Raw genomic sequence first — 20,348 nt, 5'->3', positions numbered from 1 at the left:
TACTTCTCATCTACATAAAGTAGAAGTACCTTTAGTACAGTAAATTAATGTGTTTATTTATTCATTCATTCAATTTTCTATACCGTTCTCCCAAGTAACTCGAATGTTTTTGACTAATGCCTGCAAAATGTTTTATAAGAGATGGTCTACAGTTTAGTCAGAAGCGCAAGCAAAAGGTTGACTCTTGACACTCCACAGAACCAGAAGTCTGATGAGAACAAAAACACTGTGGAGAAGGTGATGTTCAAGATAAAGGCTAGATACCTAGGAGCCAGATAACAAAATGAAAAAGGATGGTAAATGAAAGTGTGGTTAATTAAATCATCTCTCCCCAGCTTATCACACAACACATGCAAATCTGCAAGATTCTACAGCTGTCAAAATTACATCATCATAAGAGCCCTGTCATATTATCTTTTAAGCCTCTGTGGTTACATACCAACAGGCTGAGGATATTCCACACATCTTTCCTAAGGCTTAGCAAGTTACAACACTGGCCAATCAATTGAAATGTCATGGAAGGTTCATGACAACAGATCAAATATAAAGCTTCCTGTAGGGAAGATTCTGACACTGTGAAGTGTAAGGATTATCTGACAATCCCCCTAAACACATACACCAGATCTCATGTGAAAGAATACGAGACCTCAGACATTTTGAGATACCCTGCTTCATGTGCAAGCATTTAAAAAGGTTACATATTTCCAGATCTGTGTTACAGTTCCCTCTACTGGGCAGAAAGTTTTTAACAAAACTTTTGCACATCAAAGTAGGAATCTCTTTTTGTTGTGATTTGGTATTTATTAACCACCTTTATGAAGTGATTCACTCAAAGTGGTGATGTCTTTTAAAGATGATACAGACGGTATTTTTAAGGGATTCCACCACAATCCTAACTAGCCTCTAGTGGCAAAAGCCTTCATTCACCACTTAAGGTTTATATATATATATATATATTTAATAAATATATTTATTTATTTATAAAAGAAGGAGGGAAGGGAGAAAGAAAAAAGGAAGGAAACAGTTGGCAGGGAGATTACAGGCGGGGAAGGGGGTCAGGGAGGAATGGAGAGATCAGATGAGGGAAAGGGGAGAGAGAGGAATGAGAAAGTAGAGAGACATTGATGCTGTAAAAGGGGTCAGCAGAGAAATGAGAGAGGGATAAAGATGCTAGATCTGGTGTAGGAGAGATAAAAATGAAGAAGGCAGTGAAGCTGGAATGAATGATGTAAAAAACAGAAAGGAGGCACAGGCTGGATGGACAGGGGAGAGGGGCATAGAAATAAGTCAGATACATATGGAAGGGGGAGAGGGCAGACATTGGATGGAACGCGCAGATGCTGGATTGAAGAGACAGGGCAGACGCTGGAAGGAAAAGAGTGAGAAGAAGATGAAAGCAGAAATCAGAGACAACAAAAGGTAGAAAAAAATAATTTTATTTCTATTTTGTCATTAGAATATTTCAGATTTGAAATATATATCCTGCTAGAGACATAACTGGGGACAGCAGTATTCTGTTATCATGATATTTCTATGTAGCATTCTATAATAACTTGGCTTGTTCAGTTTTCTTGATAGTAGAGGGGATATATGTGAAGGGGAGGGGAGACAGGGGTTTTGTTGGTCCGTGCTCTGTATATTTGTATTTATAAAATCACAATTGTTCAGAATATTGTTTCTTTTTATACTTTAAAAAATACGTTCAATATAAAATCATAACTGCGGCTTGTGCAGATGGGATCAGATGGTTTGCAGGGACCGAGCTCGCGGAGATGGGGCGTAAACGGGGTTTTTAAATTTTAGTCCTAGTAGTTTACCGGTCCACAAAATAATTCTTTTATTTTTGCCGGTCCACGGGTGTAAAAAGGTTGAAAAACACTGCACTAGACTATTAGGGATTTTTCAGATGAGAAAGCGAGGGGTTCTACCAGGAATTTTTGTTGTTGTTTAGAGGAGGGTTGGATTAGGGGGTCATCTTTGGGGTCAGGGTGGGGGATTCAACGATCTGAGATGAAATGCTGCACTTTATTTCAGATCACCAAAGTCAAGTTGCAGATCTTTTATGCCTGCAATGACTTCGTTTTTAACTTCCCCCCTCCCGCAATTATGCTGAATAATGAATTAGCCTTAACATGATTTTAAATATGGTGCATGCTCAGGGCTTTTGCTAGTGCTACAAGCACATCAACCCTGTATACATTTTTTCTTAATTCCCAATCTCTTTATCAGATGCTAAAGCCTCATCAGATAAATGAGACTTGGAAACAGGAAAACCCTGGAAGAAGCTCAGACTTCTTTATACTCCCTACATAGTTTAGATTCTGGCAAACTAATGAGTTAATTAGAAATTGACTGATTAAAAGCATGCTTAGGAGCAATCAACTAACATTCTCTATGCAAAGAATTAGAAGAACTTCTTAAGAACTGTTTTCCAGATTCTAGAAAGTAATTTAGTAAATCACAACACTGCAAGAACTTGAAGGACCCTTCCGGTAGCGAAATCTCTGCTCAGATAAGCAAAAATCAGTGACCTTACTCAATTACAGTTCAATTTTTCTTTCTGGCAACTAAAGCAATGTATGCATTAAAAATATTCTATCATCAACTCTCTGGCGCATGGGATGTGGTCGTGTGCCCCTATCTCTGCCTTTTGGTTGGAGGTCAGGTGTTATTTGGAATCTTTGGTGTGTTATCCACTTCCCTCGACGGTGGAAGGGATTATTTTTTTGGCTGCCGGTCATCTGGGTGGACTTTCTGCAGGCGACAGTTTGCTTATTCGTAAGGGTTATATTGTGGGGAAGAAATGCATTCTTAATCATTGGCTTCAGAACTCCCCACCCACCATCTGGTATTGGCGCAATAAATTTCATCTTTTAATGGTCTGGGAATCCATGTCCACTCGGTTTTCTCAATCTCGGAGTAAGCTTTTTCTGTCCATTTGGGCCTCCTATTTGGACACTTTGCCCCCTATGATAAAAAGCCAGGTGGTCAATCGATTGTGGAAGCCAGTAGTTCCCTTTTTGCCAGTGGGTTGAGGGTGGGGGTTTGGGGGTGGGGTGGTTGGGGGGTCTTTGGGTTGGGGAGGGTGGGCGAGTTGCTTTTGGGATATGGACTGGAGGGGTCCAGGCTATCAGAACACAGGCCTGGACTCTCCCTGTTTTCTAGGTTCTTTTGTTGGTTGATTGATACTTGTTTTGTATTGGAAAATGTGATTTCTGTTTATTGCGTGTCTTTTTCTTTTCTTGTGAATAAAAAAAAAATATTCTATCATTACCTCTATTCCATATCTAGAAATTACTACAATATCATTTTCTCATTTAAAGAGAAACACTAACGGCCTCTTTTACAAAACCGTGCTAGCGGCTGTGCTGTGCTAATGGCCCCGAAGCCCATAGAGATTTAGAGGGCTTCGGGGGCTGTTGCCACACGGCTTTGTAAAACAGGCCGTAAGTTTAAAATTCAAGGCAGCCTGATTGCATTTGAAGGTAAGCACGCCTCAGAGAGACCGTAATACCAGAACATAGAAGGCAGCTCTTCATTGCTCTGAGAACATCCAGCAATATCAGGAAGCCTTCCCCATTGTGCCACATGAGGAAGAAAGGGTATCATACAGCTAAGTTTATAGGGAAGACCTTTTACCTTCACCTGGCACCTGACAATGTTTTATTGAATTCTGAACAAGAAGTTCTCCTTTAGAAGCAGAAAGATCAGAGAAAAAATGAAATTCGAATAATTTACTGTCAGGCTGCTGTTTTAAGCATCTTGGCAGCATCATAGTTTTCTGGCATGCATGAAACACTTAATACTGTCCTAACAGCTGATATCAAGAAGTAAGGGCATGAAAACCCTAAGTTTATGAGGAAATGAACAATTGTAATTCATGATCTTTGACAGGAATAGTTTGTGCTTTGCGAGGTAAAATGCTTGTCATTGAAGCATAACAGTAGAAAAACATAGGACCCAGAACCTGTTGGTTAGGACAGCATGCTACAGAGCAATACATCAAACACTGACACCATTCCCAGACAAGCCGCTTCTCTTAACTTAAACAGTGCCAAGATAGAGAAACACATTTCTTGGTTATTTACTTACTTACTGATTCCCTGCAACACAATCACACAACTAGACATACTGTATGGGTGGGCACAGAAAAGAACGATATAATCAGTAAAATGCTTATATTTTTTCCAACACTGTATTCTCCTTAATATTCTAGAATTTTCCCTCCTTTGATAAATTGCAAAGTAACCCACATGTCCTTATGCAACCTAAACTAAAACTTAGATTTATAGACCGGGCAATCACCGATTGGAGCTCAACTCGGTTTACAATAAGAAAAAATAATACATAGAAAGAACAAACTGAGAAAGAGATTGAAAAGCTAATGTCCATGTTTTGCTGTCTTCAGAGTTTTCCGAAATGAAGGAAAAGGACTTAAACTTCTGAGTGTAGGGGCAAATTATTCCACAGCTCTGTCAATTTAAAAGAGAACGAGTGGCTAAATTTTCAAATAGGTTTGTCATTACCCTTAAGAGAAGGAAAAGAAAGTTTCAACTTGTGAAAACTTCTTTTGAAAACTAGTAATTATTCCAATCTAAGGGAACAAGCGAGATGAAAATGTCAAATAACATCTTAAATGTGATGCACCCGCCGGCCCAGGATCTGCCGACTATGATGGGGGTTCCCGTCTTTCAAGACTTGCTCCGTGCGCTCCTTGCCTCGGAACTGTCCGGTGCCCTCGCGCACCTCCAGCCGTCTTCGGCCTCGTCGGCCCCGGTCTCGGTACCCTCGACTTCGGCTCTCGGGGTGGCTTCGGCCTCGACCCCGACTTTGCCCTCGACCTCGGTTGACCAGCCTGAGCGGAGCGTGCGGCCTCGGGACAAGGTGCGAAGGGTTCGGAGGATCTCTTCCTCTTCTTCCTCGTCAAGGTCCTCCCGGGGCTCCTCTCCCTCGGATCGGCCGAGGAAGCCCAAACGTCAACGGGGCTCTCCTCGAGTCCGCGGTCGCTCCTCGCCGACCGAGGCTGAGACCCTGCGGGTCTCCGAGCTCCGCCTCGATAATCCGAGGCTTTTCTGTTCCTCCGAGGTGGAGTTTTCGAGGGACTCTTCGCCGAGACGGAAGGGGCGTGCCTCGGTGCCTCATACCCCGGGGACTTCCCGCAGGGATTCCTCGGGGCATGGGCGGTCCCCGACCCCGTCAAGGTCGCTGGGTGCGGCTTCTTGGGGTTCGGGGTCTGGCACCGGTAAGGAGCCTCATTACTCCCGTGAGGCTTCCCCTTCTTTTTTGGCGACGCGGGCTTCCCGATCTCCCTCTCCGCCTTCGAAGCCCTCCTCCTTTTCCAGATTTGTGCTTGAGATGGGGAGGGCTTTGGACCTTGACCTTATGTCAGGCTCTCAATACATGAAGGAATTTTTGGAGGAGCAGGATTTGCCCTATCCCCCAAGGGAGACTCCTCGTCTGCCTCTCAACAAGGTTCTACATCAGACCTTCCTGAGAAACTTGGACTCCCCTCTTACAGTCACAGCGGTTCCATCAAAGATGGAGTCGAAGTACTGTATGGTCCCTTGCAAAGGCTTCGACAAAGCACAGCTGTCCCACCAGTCGTTGCTGGTGGAGTCGGCGTTGAAGAAGTCTCAGCCTTCTAGGGTCTCTGCTGCGGTCCCCCCTGGGCGGGAGGGACGGACCCTGGACAAGTTTGGTCATCGCCTCTATTCCAACTCCATGATGGCTGCCAGGGTCCTTAATTACGCATTCATCTTATCATCCTATTTAAGGCAGATGGTGAAGGCGTTGCCCAGGTATTATGGGGTCATGCCGGATTCCCATAAGGGGGATTTTGGTACCTTTATGGCCAATTTGTCTCAGCTGCGTCTCTACCTTTTTCACGCAGTTTACGATGCGTTTGAGTTGGCCTCTCGTGTATCCGCATTTGCGGTGGTGATGCGCCGTCTCGCATGGCTTCGTACCCTGGATATGGACCCGAACTTGCAAGAACGTCTGGCCAATCTTCCATGTGTGGGCTCCGAGTTGTTCGATGAGTCCTTGGAGGCGGCGAGGTTCTCCCTGCTCCTTCAACTCAGTGTCAGGGAGCCTCTGCTTCTGCCTGTCTTTCCCTCTCTGCTATCTCAGAGTCGGAGTTCGCTGTTGCATCCCAATCTTCAGTCTTTACATCTGACGGCTTGGTTCCTCTCCCCATGACTTCACAGGTTTCTCAGTCTGTGAGGGAGGTTCTGGAAGCCTCGCGCAAGGTCTCGACTAGGCTTTGTTGTTCTCAGAAGTGGACCAGATTTTCTTCCTGGTGTTCCTCGAATCATCTGGATCCGAGTTCGGTTCCGGTGTCTTCGGTTCTGGAATATTTGTTGCATTTGTCCAAGTCTGGGCTGAAGACGACTTCCATTAGGGTGCATCTCAGTGCGATTGCTGCTTTCCATCGGCATCTCGAGGGTCGATCTCTCTCTCTTCATCCTCTGGTGATTCGTTTCATGAGGGGTCTAGTGAATGTTAATCCTCCTTTGAAACCTCCTCCTGTAGTTTGGGATCTTAATGTGGTTTTGGCTCAACTGATGAAGCCTCCCTTCGAGCCTATTGACAAATCTCATCTTAAGTTTCTCACTTGGAAGGTGATCTTTTTGCTTGACGTCCGCTCGTCGGATTAGCGAGCTGCAGGCTTTGGTTGCGGACCCGCCCTTTACTGTGTTCCATCATGACAAGGTGGTTCTTCGCACCCATCCTAAATTTTTACCTAAGGTTGTGTCTGATTTCCACCTCAATCAGTCCATTGTTCTTCCGGTGTTTTTTCCGAAGCCCCACTCTCATCCTGGGGAGGCGGCGCTTCACACGCTTGACTGTAAGAGAGCGTTGGCTTTTTATCTTCAACGCACCAAGTCTCATCGGAAGGTTCCTCAATTATTTTTGTCCTTTGATCCTAATCGGTTGGGACGTCCTGTTTCCAAGCGCACCTTGTCCAACTGGTTGGCTGCTTGTATTTCTTTTTGCTACGCTCAGGCTGGTCTCGTGCTTCATGGTCGGGTCACGGGACATAAGGTCCGAGCGATGGCAGCTTCTGTGGCGTTCCTCCGGTCTACTCCGGTGGAGGATATCTGCAAGGCTGCCACTTGGTCTTCGGTTCATACTTTCACCTCCCACTACTGCCTGGATACGTTATCCAGGAGTGACGGCCGGTTTGGCCAGTCAGTTTTGCGTAATCTGTTTTCCTAAATTGCCATCCTCCCACCTGCCCTTTTTTGGTTGGCTTGGAGGTCACCCACATGTGAGAATATCATGCCTGCTTGTCCTGGGATAAAGCACAGTTACTTACCGTAACAGGTGTTATCCAGGGACAGCAGGCATATATTCTCACAACCCGCCCTCCTCCCCGGGGATGGCTTCTTTGCTGGCTATGGAACTGAGGACCACGAGGTGGGGATGCGCCCTCTAGTGGGCAAGAAGGCATGCACATGCGTGGTGCAGCATAGCAAACTTGAAACTTCAATCAAGTTTGCTTGAAAAGCTGTCCGCGCTGGGGCTCCGTAGATGACGTCACCCACATGTGAGAATATATGCCTGCTGTCCCTGGATAACACCTGTTACGGTAAGTAACTGTGCTTTCCAGATCAGTGCTCTAATGAAACATTTGTGTCAAGTGGCGTATCCAAAAAAGCATCACCATAACAATGTTGAATCAGCCAGTTAAACTAGATGCCCCAACCCATTTTACAATACAATGAATTTACTTACTGAAAACATATTTCTTACATAGTCTGCACAACGGTTATAAATCTTAAATTTAAAAAACCCAAACATATACCTTTTAAAATAGTGACTCTATTGATAGGTTCATTTAGCTCTTGCTCATCCATCAAGGCGTCTACAAGAAAAATGAATAGCTTTAAAACATTATGTAGTCTGTTGTCAAATATACTTTGAGAATACTTTTCAAAGTCAATTTGTACATCAATGGTGCTTTATCTGGGAAAGAGGGCTTTTACAAAACAAGTTTTACCATCCCATACTTATGTAAAGGTATGTGACTGCGATTCCTATGTGTGTATTTATACCCAGTGACAAGAATGTCACTATGAGTAAAAGGCTGGGGAGGGGTTTACAATTACATGCATGCACATAGTTCTTCACTGAAAATCTATAGGGCTCTTTTACTAAGTGAGGTTAGATTTTGCACAAATTGTGCTTTAACAGCAAATATTAAGGATCATGTTTTTCACTCTCTTAGAATGCAGTATATGGGGTATAGTAGCCACCTGATAGAACAGCAGGCTGGGAACCAGAGGACCAAGATTAAAATACCCCAACATGAGCGATGGTGGGACGGGGTGGAGAGTACCAAAGGGGGGAGTGATGGGAGGGGCGGTGGGGGGTGTTATGCAAGGTTCGGGCATTTAGACATGAGTATTAGAGAATGACACGGTGACGGTTTACCCGCGGCCACCGCATTTAAGCCGCGGGTCACCGCCGAAAACGGGGAAGAAAAATAGCAGTCGCTGCGGTGACGGGGACAAGGCCATTCACCGACCGCGGAAACGGTGAACAGGTTTGTCCCCGCGGGCCAATGTACCCCCTTCTAGGAACCGCTATTTCACCGTGCTCCTCATTTGTCATTTCAACCCTTCCTGCCAATCGCAGCAGAAGGGTACCCAACCCCTCCTGCCGGTCCTCCCAATGGCCTCCCCTAAGATCGCCGGCAGGAGGGTACCCAACCCCTCCTGCTGGACCCCCCCCCAACGAACCCTCCCACCCCGGAACCCCCTTAGTCTTACTTTTCAAGTTGGACCGGACAGCTCCTCGCTCGTCTGGCCAGCAGGCCTGCCTCCGTCCAAATGAGGCGGGCCCGCCCCTCCCCTCCCCTCCCCTGCCTCCCAATGGCCTCCCCTAAGATCGCCGGCAGGAGGGTACCCAACCCCTCCTGCTGGACCCCCCCCCCAACGAACCCTCCCACCCCGGAACCCCCTTAGTCTTACTTTTCAAGTTGGACCGGACAGCTCCTCGCTCGTCTGGCCAGCAGGCCTGCCTCCGTCCAAATGAGGCGGGCCCGCCCCTCCCCTCCCCTCCCCTGCCTCCCAATGGCCTCCCCTAAGATCGCCGGCAGGAGGGTACCCAACCCCTCCTGCTGGACCCCCCCCCCCAACGAACCCTCCCACCCCGGAACCCCCTTAGTCTTACTTTTCAAGTTGGACCGGACAGCTCCTCGCTCGTCTGGCCAGCAGGCCTGCCTCCGTCCAAATGAGGCGGGCCCGCCCCTCCCCTCCCCTGCCTAACCCACAGGATCCTAGGGCCTGATTGGCCCAAGCACCTAAGGCCCCTCCTATAGCGGGAGTGGCTTTAGGTGCCTAGACCAATCAGGCCCTAGGATCCTGTGGGTTGGGCAGGGTAGGGGCGGGCCCGCCTCATTTGGACGGAGGCAGGCCTGCTGGCCAGACGAGCGAGGAGCTGTCCGGTCCAACTTGAAAAGTAAGACTAAGGGGGTTCCGGGGTGGGAGGGTTCGTTGGGGGGGGGTCCAGCAGGAGGGGTTGGGTACCCTCCTGCCGGCGATCTTAGGGGAGGCCATTGGGAGGCAGGGGAGGGGAGGGGAGGGGCGGGCGGGCCCGCCTCATTTGGACGGAGGCAGGCCTGCTGGCCAGACGAGCGAGGAGCTGTCCGGTCCAACTTGAAAAGTAAGACTAAGGGGGTTCCGGGGTGGGAGGGTTCGTTGGGGGGGGGTCCAGCAGGAGGGGTTGGGTACCCTCCTGCCGGCGATCTTAGGGGAGGCCATTGGGAGGACCGGCAGGAGGGGTTGGGTACCCTTCTGCTGCGATTGTCGGGAGGGCCGTTGGGGGGGTCTACAGGAGGGGTTGGGTGCCCTCCTGCCGTGATCGCTGGGGGGAGGGGAGACTTGCAGCCGTAGCCGCGGTCACTATGCTAATCACGGCAGCATTTAAAGTACATGTCGTGTTTGTTTTTGCATTGCTAGCCCCATGGGTGGTGGAAGATTAGTGATTGAAAAACTGTATGAAAAATAACTATTTTAAATTTAGTGATCAAAATGTGTCAGTTTTGAGAATTTTTATTAATTAATTTTTTCTCTGCGTGTTTTGTTTTTGTATAGTTATTAACTAATATTTAACTAAGTTTTAAAGTTTTAAAGAATGTTTCCTTTATACGTAAATAAAGAAAAGTGAATGGGATTGCAGTGGCGGTGACGGGGCGGTGAATGGGGTGGCAGTGGCGGTGACGGGGCGGTGAAGAGGATGGTGAGACGGGGACGGGGCGGTGACGGGGTTGGTGAGACGGGGACGGGGCGGTGACGGGGATGGTGAGACGGGGACGGGGCGGTGACGGGGACCAATTTTTTCACCGTGTCATTCTCTAATGAGTATGTTCTTGGGGGAGGGAGGTGGGGGGATTTCTTCGGGGCTCATTAGAGTCCAGGGCCTCGGAGTGCCTTTCCGTCTCCTCTGACCTTGCTTGCCCTGAGTAGATTGGAGGGGGAGGGGGACTAGTTTCTGTTATTTTCTTTTGTACCTGCTTGTTCTATTGCTGTATATGATGCATTATTGTTTACATTGTGCATTTATGTGCCTTCGCAATGTTTTTGCCGTTGTTTGCATCAATAAAAATTGTTTGAACCTAAAAATACCCCAACATTACATTGGGATGGCTAGGGGTAATGCTAGCAACCTCACCCCATTAGAGCCCACCATTGAAACCGTCATACTTGTGGTGGTCCCATAAATCATTCATAGAACAAGAGAGAAAATGCAGTGTAGATAAAACTTCAGTGCCATTTTTGTTTTGTCTTCCCCTTTATTTGATTTTTTTTTTTTTGTTTTTGCTAGCATATCATCTCATGAGCACTGGTATTTTATTTATTTGTTTAGTAACCTTAATATGTGTTTGTTAATATAAATATTTCAGACGTTCTCTATGTCTTAGCTGCATGGCAACACTTGGGCATTTTTTACATCAAGAATATAAATGGACATGTGGCATTTCCCTCTTTGCCTTTCTGGTAAGTCTATATTCATATTTTTTTTTTAAGTTACTCTTACAGTTCTATTTATTATGTGAAGTAAGACACATTGATCTTTTGTTACATTAATACCAACATTGAGGTCTTTTGTGAATGCTATATTGTTCTCCAATATCAAGCAAACTCAGTGGGCTACTAAAAATTATAAACATAGTACCAGCCTCACGCTTCCAATATTTGTACCTCCACAAGCAAGTAACAGCATCTCAATGTAAGTGTATTTACTACAACTAGAAGTATATAAACCAACCCGAATATAAAATGAGGTAACCTCTTTTCCCCCCTGAAAAGGATGAAAAAAGGTGGACTTGGTCAATTTCTTCACACAATGAGTAATTAAAATCTGGAATTCATTGCTGGAGAATGTGGTTATCAGTTAGCTTAGCAGGATTTTAAAAAGGCATAGATAATTTCCTAAAAGAGAAGTCCATAAGCCATTATTGAGAAGGCTTGGGGAAATCCACTGCTTATTACAAGGATAAGCAGCATAAAATCTAATTTACTACTTGGGATCCAGCTAGGTACTTGGGACCTGGGTTGGCTGCTGTTGGAAAAAAAGATACTGGACTTGATGGACCTTTGGTCCATCCCAGTATAGCAATTCTTATTTCTTAAGATACTGGGCTAGATGGTCTGACCCAGTATGGATATTCTTACGCTCTTATGACCTAAACACCATACATACCAGCAAAGACCTTTGTATTTTGAAAAAGGTATGGGGTATAACTTCTAGTCAGCAGCAATCATAACTATTTTACTGGTGAGACTGGATAGACCATGCTGGTCTTGCTGTTATTTACTATGTTACTATAAAGCAACATACCAGATCCTCATTCAGCAGCCCAGATAACTCAATTCTTACCTGTAGTGTCGTCGCTACTCTTTTCCTTGCTTGGGCTAAGAGTATCTGATAAATCAGATTCCTTTGCTTCTGCTTGGCTTTCTGAAGGGAAAAGGATGGACAATAATTTTAGTGAGAGAATAAAGCACCGTAACAGGTGTTATCGAGGGACAGCAGGCAGATATTCTCACACGTGGGTGACGTAATCCATGGAGCCTAGTTCAGACAGTGGTAAAGTGTACTGTTACTTTAAGGAGACTGCCTGCATTGCATATGTGCGAGTGCCTTCCCACCTGATGCCGGGTCAGTTCTATTCACAAATGAAGAAGCCAACTAGGGGAGGTGGACAGGTTGTGAGAATATCTACTTGCTGTCCCTAGATAACACCTGTTACGGTAAGCAAATGTGCTTTATCCTTAGACAAGCAGGCGGCATATTCTCACATGTGGGACTCCATAGCTTTAGTAAAGGGGATGAAGGGAGAGTTGGCTTCTAAGATGCCAGTTGCCTTGCAAGAAAATCAGATATACAGTTTGATACGAGTAGGCGAAGGCAAGGGAAGGTAAATAAAAAGTGAAATTAGAAAAACTCTGTCCTCAGCAAAAGGAAAAAAGGGAAGAACGCAGAATAAAACTATATGAATGAAGATTGTAAAAGAATAGACAAACTCATAGCAGCAGGGGAATCCAAGCATAGGCAAAGGAGACGTCATAAAGATTCAAGAAGAAAAGAATAAACGGATACTGGCAAATGTATTTATATGGACGACCAGACCAAGAAGAGCAGATGAAACCAGTCGTGTCTCAGGTAGACAAAGATGGGTAGGGAAAGGCAATTTTGCCAAGTAGAATGACAGCATGGTTCCCATTGAAATGAATAGTTTTTTTTAGGATAAAGGGGAAAAACGCTCTAGTAAGGAGAGGAAGTCGTTACTATGGAGCATAGAAAGTAAATGGAAAGAAATAATGGTGGACTGGGGGCAAAGCCACATGTTAAAACTACTCCCCTTGAGGGTCATGAAAGAGCTCTGGTATGTTTTGAAAAAATGAAAATAGCCAGTGCAAGGCTTGCAAAGAAGTAGTACTTCTCAAGGGATATGCTGAAAAAAAGGGAAACCAGCAAAGACATTTATTCAAGACATGGTGAATGGGGAATGAAAATGTTGGATATTCCCATAGGGAAGTAAGACAGAGAGAGGGATATGCAAATTTTTATATGCAGAACCCGGTCTCATCTTCTACTGAAAAGGAGGAGGAGAGAAGGGAGCTCAGAAACTTGAGGATCAAGTAAGAGATATAGGACTTTTTCTTAATTAAAGGAAAGAATGGTGTAAAGAAGAGCTCCCATGAATCTGGTTGCGAACAGTGGAGAAGTACAGCAAGAAAAAACATGGATACCAATGGAAGTGAACTGTAGAATGATTGGAGGACAGTTCCATTCTGTTCACATTTTTTCAGGGGGGGGGGGGTTATTTGATTTTAAGATGAGAATAGAAAAAAAAACTAGAGAGTAAAGCCAAACCTGTTGGAAGTGAACTCATGATCAAGTTGAGCTTGGATGCTTGCTACCAAATTATTAGTTTACCTCTGAATCAAGAGATATCACCTGAAGGTGATGTGACACCATAGAGTTGAGGCTGACCTAATAGAAATGTAAAGCGGCAATGTGCCTGTGAGTAAGAGGTGCTTCATAGGTCATTATTGAGAAGCAAGAGAGGTAGTCAGAGCGACAAAGAGAAGGTGGCCACAAAGCAACAGAGAGAAATAGAGTAACTGTGCAACCAGAAGGAAACAGTATTGCTGTACAGCTAAACATGTGATTAAGAGAAACTCTGAAACAGAACGGCTGGCAATGAAATGAAAAATTCACTAGCCCAGCAGAAAAATTGTAGACTTAGAATGAGGTATTATTTGTGCATTATAGCAATATAAGCCAAAGAAATGATAAAAAGCACATTCCAGTGGAAACGTGATGGAGCTATGAGCGGAAGAAAGGCATACTATCGTGTGGAATGAAAATAGTATCACGCAATAAATGCACAGAGTAGGCTTTGGAACCCTGAAGAGAGTGTATAGCATCTACTGCAGATAGCATGAGGATTGCTACATAAAAGAAATAAGTGAAATTAACTCGCTAGAAGAAGATAAACACAGCTAAGAAAGAATATGAAGAGAAACTGATGACCTTGCGAGCCAGCGTCGGGCAGGAAGGCCCTCACGCATGCGTGGTATGGGTAGTCTCGAAGCTTTGCTGAAAGTTTAAAGTGACAGTACACTTTACCACTGCCGGGCTGCCGGGCTCAGTGGATGATGTCACCCATATGTGGGAATATGCTGCCTCCTTGTCCAAGAATAAACAATAAACTTTTCCTCCACACCAAACTACAACACAAGTGGCCCAAGGCAGCAGATTTTATTTTAACAGCCAAAAGAGGCCTAATAACCATTTTTCAACATGAAGAAATTGGCTTAGGATCTAGTAGCAACTTCTGGAATAAGGAAAACTTGTTTAAAAATCAGAATTAACTAAGCCTCGAATGTTGTACAGTATACATTATGATTTTCTTTAAACCAAAAATTAACAGTTATAAAAAATAAAAATCAACAGCTGGATTTCTCATTTAACTACATAAACAAATAAAAACACTTTCCGACAACAAAATGCAGTAGTGGCATGAGTAACATGTTTCAGCATATTATAAGCAGAACATAACTCGCCTTTCCAAACACACGCACAAGGTAAATTAAAGTTAGAGACAACAGGTAATTCCCTGCCCAAAGTTGTCTTATAATCTAAGGTCGGATGGAACAAGCCATGATAACTAGAAACAGTAGGGAAAAAAACAACTTTTGGTTGGAGGAACCAGAAAAATCACCTGCTAGTGGGTGATGCCATGTTGCGCAGAATATTGGTAGGGCCATATCCCCTCTGGCTCATCGAACTGAGCTGCCTATGGTGGAGGGGAGGGGAGGCATGGCATATATATACACACATACACACAAGTGCGAATCAAAAATTAAAGGCAATTATTAAATTATGTGATAAATAGAACTAGTGAAATGCAACAAATGTACTCTTACATTGCCTGTTGGATAATTCATCCCAGCACAGTGCAGCACTCAGCTTTTAGTCGTGCAAACATGGACGCTCTATTGCAAGATTGCACCATCGAAGAACAAGATGCAGTAGTGCATTTTCTTTGGCAGAGAGAGTGAAACCTGTAGAAATTCACCACTGGATATTGACTCAGTATGGACATAGCACCATGAATCAATGAAAGGTTTGAGTGGGTAAAAAGTTTTAAAGCGAGAACAGGTGTAATCGACAAGGTCGCCCTGATCGCCCATTAACAATGTGCACACAAGAGCACACTGACAAGGCGGATGCCTTTATTAAAGAAGACAGACAGATAATGGTGTCTCAATTAGCTGCAAATTTGGATATCAGCTATGGATCTGCATTTGCCATAATGCATGATGACTTGGGATACAGGAAAGTCTGCGCACGATGGGTTCCCAAACAGCTTACTGATTTGCACAAGCAACAGCATGTGGAGGTTGGGACTCAGTTCCTGAGATGGTATGATGAAAATTTGAGTATTCTGGAGAGCACTGTCACTGGCAGCAAGACATGGATACATCACTACGACACAGAGAGCAAAAGACAAAGCACAGAGTGGAGACATCCATCTTCTCAAGTGAAGAAATTCAAACATCAGCCCTCCTCCAAGAAAATCATGTTATCCTTCTTTTGGGACATGAAAGGGCCTATTCTGGTGCATTTCCAAGGGCACAGGCAAACAGTGAAAATTACTGTGAATTGCTGCAAAATGAACTTAAACTTGCAATTTGCAGTAAAAGAGGAGGAATGTTATCCAAAACAGTCTTGTTGCACTATGACAATGCACATCCTCATACAGCAGTAGCGACAGAAGAGATTTGAACGTCTTCCACATCCTTATAGCCCGGATCTGGCGCCTTGTGATTATCACATCTTCAGTCCCCCAAAGGAGACGCTGTGAGGTTGCAGATTCACCTCTGATGATGAAGTAAAGGAAGCAGAGCTCACCAGGCTTCGGAGATGCCGAAAACCTTCTTTGCAGGAAAGCAGAAGCTAGTTGAATGATCGTCTTGCATAGGGACTATGTGGAAAAGTGATATGTTCAATTGCTCACAGTTACTTCTATTAAAGCCATTAAGTGTATTTTGCCAGATTCCTTAAGGGGCCGTAACTTCCGTTCCACGTGGGAGCCCTTTTGGAGCTCCTTAATGCTTACTGCTTTTTGTTTGTATCGTGGTTATCTGATGATGAACAAATTGTGATTGTTGGGATGGGGGAAGGGAGGTTGGGGGAGAGATTATAGCTCTGATTGGTTTGTCTGTTATAATCTGAAAATGCATTTCTCACCTTGGACTGTTGTTTTTGCACTTGTATTAAAATAAAGTATTGAAAAGAAAAATATATTTTGCCTTTACTTTTTTATGTACCCTCGAATTTTGGTACAAGCATTGTCAAACATCTGTCTGGGGCTGTTTTATAGAAGGGAATTTGTTTTGTTGTTGCTAGAGTGTTTTTAATTAATGTATTAAAATAAAAACCTCACAAAACCCCTATGGGTCAAGAAATACAAAACACAGGAAAAACCCTCAAGATCCAATGTTCAATAAACTCTTCTAAGAATATTCAAACAAAATCCCCAGAAAGGGATTGGAAGGAACTTCATATTAACTACAGGACAAAATATGCTTTGAACTACCATGTGACACCAACCACTAGCTCCACAAACCATGTCAAAACAAGCATTCCTTATATAATTGAAATGATTTCCCTGAAAGATGACTTGAGTTGACACAGTTCCCTATTTCTTGTCTCAGCTACATTGGGGTCTAATGCTGAAATATGGGCTGCACTTTTTTTCCTCAGATGTGCGATTGTCCTCTTGTTTATCTTCTGGAACCACAAAAGATCACTTATTCCTCTCCTTCTGCAGAGAAACTCTCTCCAGCCCACTCTCCAACTGGAGCTTCAAGGGAGCAATCCCTCCCCCCATCAGCTGACCTGGTTCAAGTATGCTCTATTGTGGTCCTGGATTAAAAAGCAACCAAAAAATCTTTGCCTATTCCTGTGCTCTCTCCTTATGCATTTAGGTCCTAGCAATAATGCAAAGACTGCTCCCTTTAAGAACATAAGATATTGCCGCTGCTGGGTCAGACCAGTAGTCCATTGTGCCCAGCAGTCCACTCCCGCAGTGACCCTTAGGTCAAAGGCCAGTGCCCTATTTGAGTCTAGCCTTACCTGCGTACGTTCTGGTTCAGCAGGAACTTATCTAACCTTTTCTTGAATCCCTGGAGGATGCTTTCCCCTATAACAGCCTCTGGAAGAGCGTTCCAGATTTCTACCACCATCTGGGTGAAGAAGAACTTCCTTATGTTTGTACAGAATCTATCCCCTTTTTACTTTAGAGAGTGCCCTCTCATTCTTGTTTTTATATAGTAGCCATGATGCCAGAAATATAGTCAGGGCATCTACTGCAATGCTTCTCAATCTTCTCCTTAAGGCACAAGTGCAAGTTAAGGACTTGATGAAGCGTTTCCAAGTATCATTTTACATTGTTATACTTCAACAAGAAATCTCTGCACTAGGACTCTCTGCAATGGCTGAGAAAATGTTCTGGGTCTGCCAGCAAACAATATATTTACTGCTTTTCATTCACACAGGAACCCTCTATATAAGTACAGTCCTTCAGAAACAAATGTGCCACTGGTTCGACAGCCAAGCTACTCAAACTGGTAACTGATTTGTCAAAGCTCATTCAGAACATCCACTGGTACATTTAATAATTCTATAAAAAGTAAGCTATATAGTTCAGCTGTTACATATTTGAGCTCAAATATCAAAAGAAAAGTAAAGAAGCAATATATGTATGAATAGAAAAGGAAAGGGGGTAAAATTATTGGAAATATGTTGTTATGAAATATTAGCGGATATATGTACTATGATGAGATATATTTGTTGTGCATTAATGTATAGAATAAAATGAAAAAAGAGTTTGAGGAAGAAAGGGTGGGGGGAGGGATAGGTTAAAGTATGATTAATTGTATTAAGGAAGAGGGATGTCTAAGTATGTATATGTTTGGATAGATTATTTTATTGATATGGGAAGGGATGGGAGGTGGGTGGGGGGGAATTAAAACATGCATAATAATATTGTGTAAGAATGTCAAGTGAGTTATGTGAATTCATTGTAATAATATTGTACACTTGTTGAGAGAAATAAAAAGGAATAAAGATTAAAAAAAAAAAAAAAAGACTCTCTTGCAGGCTGCAATATCTTTCATTGCACAAATAATAAAAGCTGTTATAGGCTTGAATCTGAAACCCTCCATAGGTCTACTTTCTTATTACACAGATGTTTAACTCAGATATGGGGTTTTTTTTATCACCCAGAGTGTGGTAATAAACTGGAATGCTCTTCCAGAGTCTGTTATAGGGGAAAACTCCCTCCAGGGATTCAAGACAAAGTTAGACAAGTTCCTGCTGAACCAGAAAGTATGCAGGTAAGGCTAGTTTCAGTTAGGGCACTGGTCTTTGACCTAAGAACCGCCACAAGAGCAGACTGCTGGGCACGATGGACCACTGGTCTGACCCAGCAGCAGCAATTCTTATGTTCTTATGTCAGTAAGTTTCCTAATTTCATGAAAACTAGTTCATTAATAAACTTATTGTCCATGAAAATAATTAAAAAAAGTTTAGAAAGAATACTAAGTATTATGAACACATTTTCTTCCCCTCCCACTTCAATCACACAGCACAATACAAATAAGGACATGCCTTGCATTTGCCTAAGGCCCCTCCTATGGGGTGTCCGCAGGGCCGGATTTAGATGAAAAGAGGCCCTAGGCTATTCCACTTATGAGGCCCTTTCACCTCCCATTTTTAAGTTTGTAAATTACATGAGAGATAATAAAATACATCATTACTGTGATATATATCAATATGTTAAATGAAACATGTTGTTATTGGTACTAACCTTTATAAAAAATGTGAAATGGATAATAAATTTAAAAAAGTCGAGAACACTTATTTGGACATTTATTCTCAGCACCATATATAGTACTTGTAACAATAACTAATCAAACATAACACACAACATTGCCCCTTCCTATGTCCATAGTGCCCCCAGTGCGTCCTTCCTCACCTCACCCCCCTCCAATGCCCGCCTGCCTCCCATCCCCCTTCCATTGAACACCCCCCCCCATGCCATCCTGCCTGCCTGCCTTCCATTAAACCCCCCACCCCCCCTCTGTTGCCAGCCTGCCTGCCTCCCATCCCCCTTCCACTGACCCCTCCCCCCCCAATGCCAGTCTGGGCCGCCCTGTCCTGACGGATCCACGTTTTGCCTCTCTCCCCGCGGGGCTGGGCTTTGCCCAGCTGTTTCCGGACTGACGTCTTTCCCTCCCCGATCCTCCTCCCAGGGCGAGAAAAAGAAAAGGAGAAGCCGAGTCGGCGCCCCGTTGCGGCGGAGCCGGTTCTGATCCCGAAGCGTAGAATTTCTCCTTATTTTCGGTTCAGTGTTTTAGTGTTCACTGTTTTTAGAATAGTGTAATTTTAATTTTGCTAACAATTTGAATGTAGGCCCCTCTTGATCTTGAGGCCCTAGGCTGAAGCCTAGTTAGCCTATAGGAAAATCCGTCCCTGGGTGTCTGAGCCAATCAGAGCCTTAGGCCCCTTCCTAGTGCCAAATACCACCACCAGTTCAACTCAGCTGGAAGTCCAAATGAGGAGGGAACTACTGGCTCTAAAATTTACAGAAATACAAAATTATTTGGACTATATTACATCTTGTGGGAGGCCTGGAGTTTTCATTGGCTAATGTTTAACCTTTGGTAGAGCTGGTCTGAAGTATTGCATTTTAATAAAATTTCTTAGCTTTTTATATTTATTATAGTAATTAGGCCTCCAAAATAGGACATGATTTGGTAAGTTCATCCTTAGGCTTTCAACTCCACCCTAATATTAATGCACGCTATCAAATAATTTAACCACTCTAACAAAAAGTCAGCCTTTGATGAAAGAAATATGAAAAGATAATCTCAAAATATGCCAAACAGAGCAGTTTTAAACAAACATATAGTAACAAAGTAACAATGTAGATGAGGACCTGCATGGCCCAAAAGAAATGCAGTTCTCTGTTATGACAAAAAGTGCTCAATGTACTCTTATTTATTTATTTAGATTTTTATCCCGTCCTCCCAGTAGCTTAGAACGGTTTACAAGTAAACATTCACAATGGAGTGAATTGGACATATAAGATTATACAGTAGATTTAAATACTTGGGACATATGAGACTGTCAGCAGTTTAGATATAGGGACTATACAGCAAATTAAGAACAGTAGTTTAAATATAAGTAGTTTAGTTTAGATACAAGTTATTTGAGTATAGTGAACTATACAGAAAGTGGACTATACAGAAATTTAGGCA

The 20,348-nt window shown here is 43.8% G+C and overlaps 1 protein-coding gene across 25 annotated transcripts in view; it reads right to left on the bottom strand.

Moving 5' to 3' along the window:
- SLMAP (sarcolemma associated protein) overlaps positions 1–20,348 on the bottom strand; it is a 186,834-nt gene that overhangs the window by 41,161 nt on the left and 125,325 nt on the right. For all 25 annotated transcript variants that reach the window (XM_033925848.1, XM_033925852.1, XM_033925847.1 and 22 more), the window contains 2 exons: positions 11,887–11,967; positions 7,808–7,867 (listed from right to left, as the gene is read on the bottom strand). In XM_033925848.1, the coding sequence (XP_033781739.1) occupies positions 7,808–7,867; positions 11,887–11,967 (141 nt within the window). The remainder of the gene's footprint in view (positions 1–7,807; positions 7,868–11,886; positions 11,968–20,348) is intronic.

This window comes from Geotrypetes seraphini, chromosome 17, assembly GCF_902459505.1.
Source record: "Geotrypetes seraphini chromosome 17, aGeoSer1.1, whole genome shotgun sequence".
NCBI lineage: Eukaryota > Metazoa > Chordata > Amphibia > Gymnophiona > Dermophiidae > Geotrypetes > Geotrypetes seraphini.
This window is presented reverse-complemented; position numbering and strand designations above follow the sequence as displayed.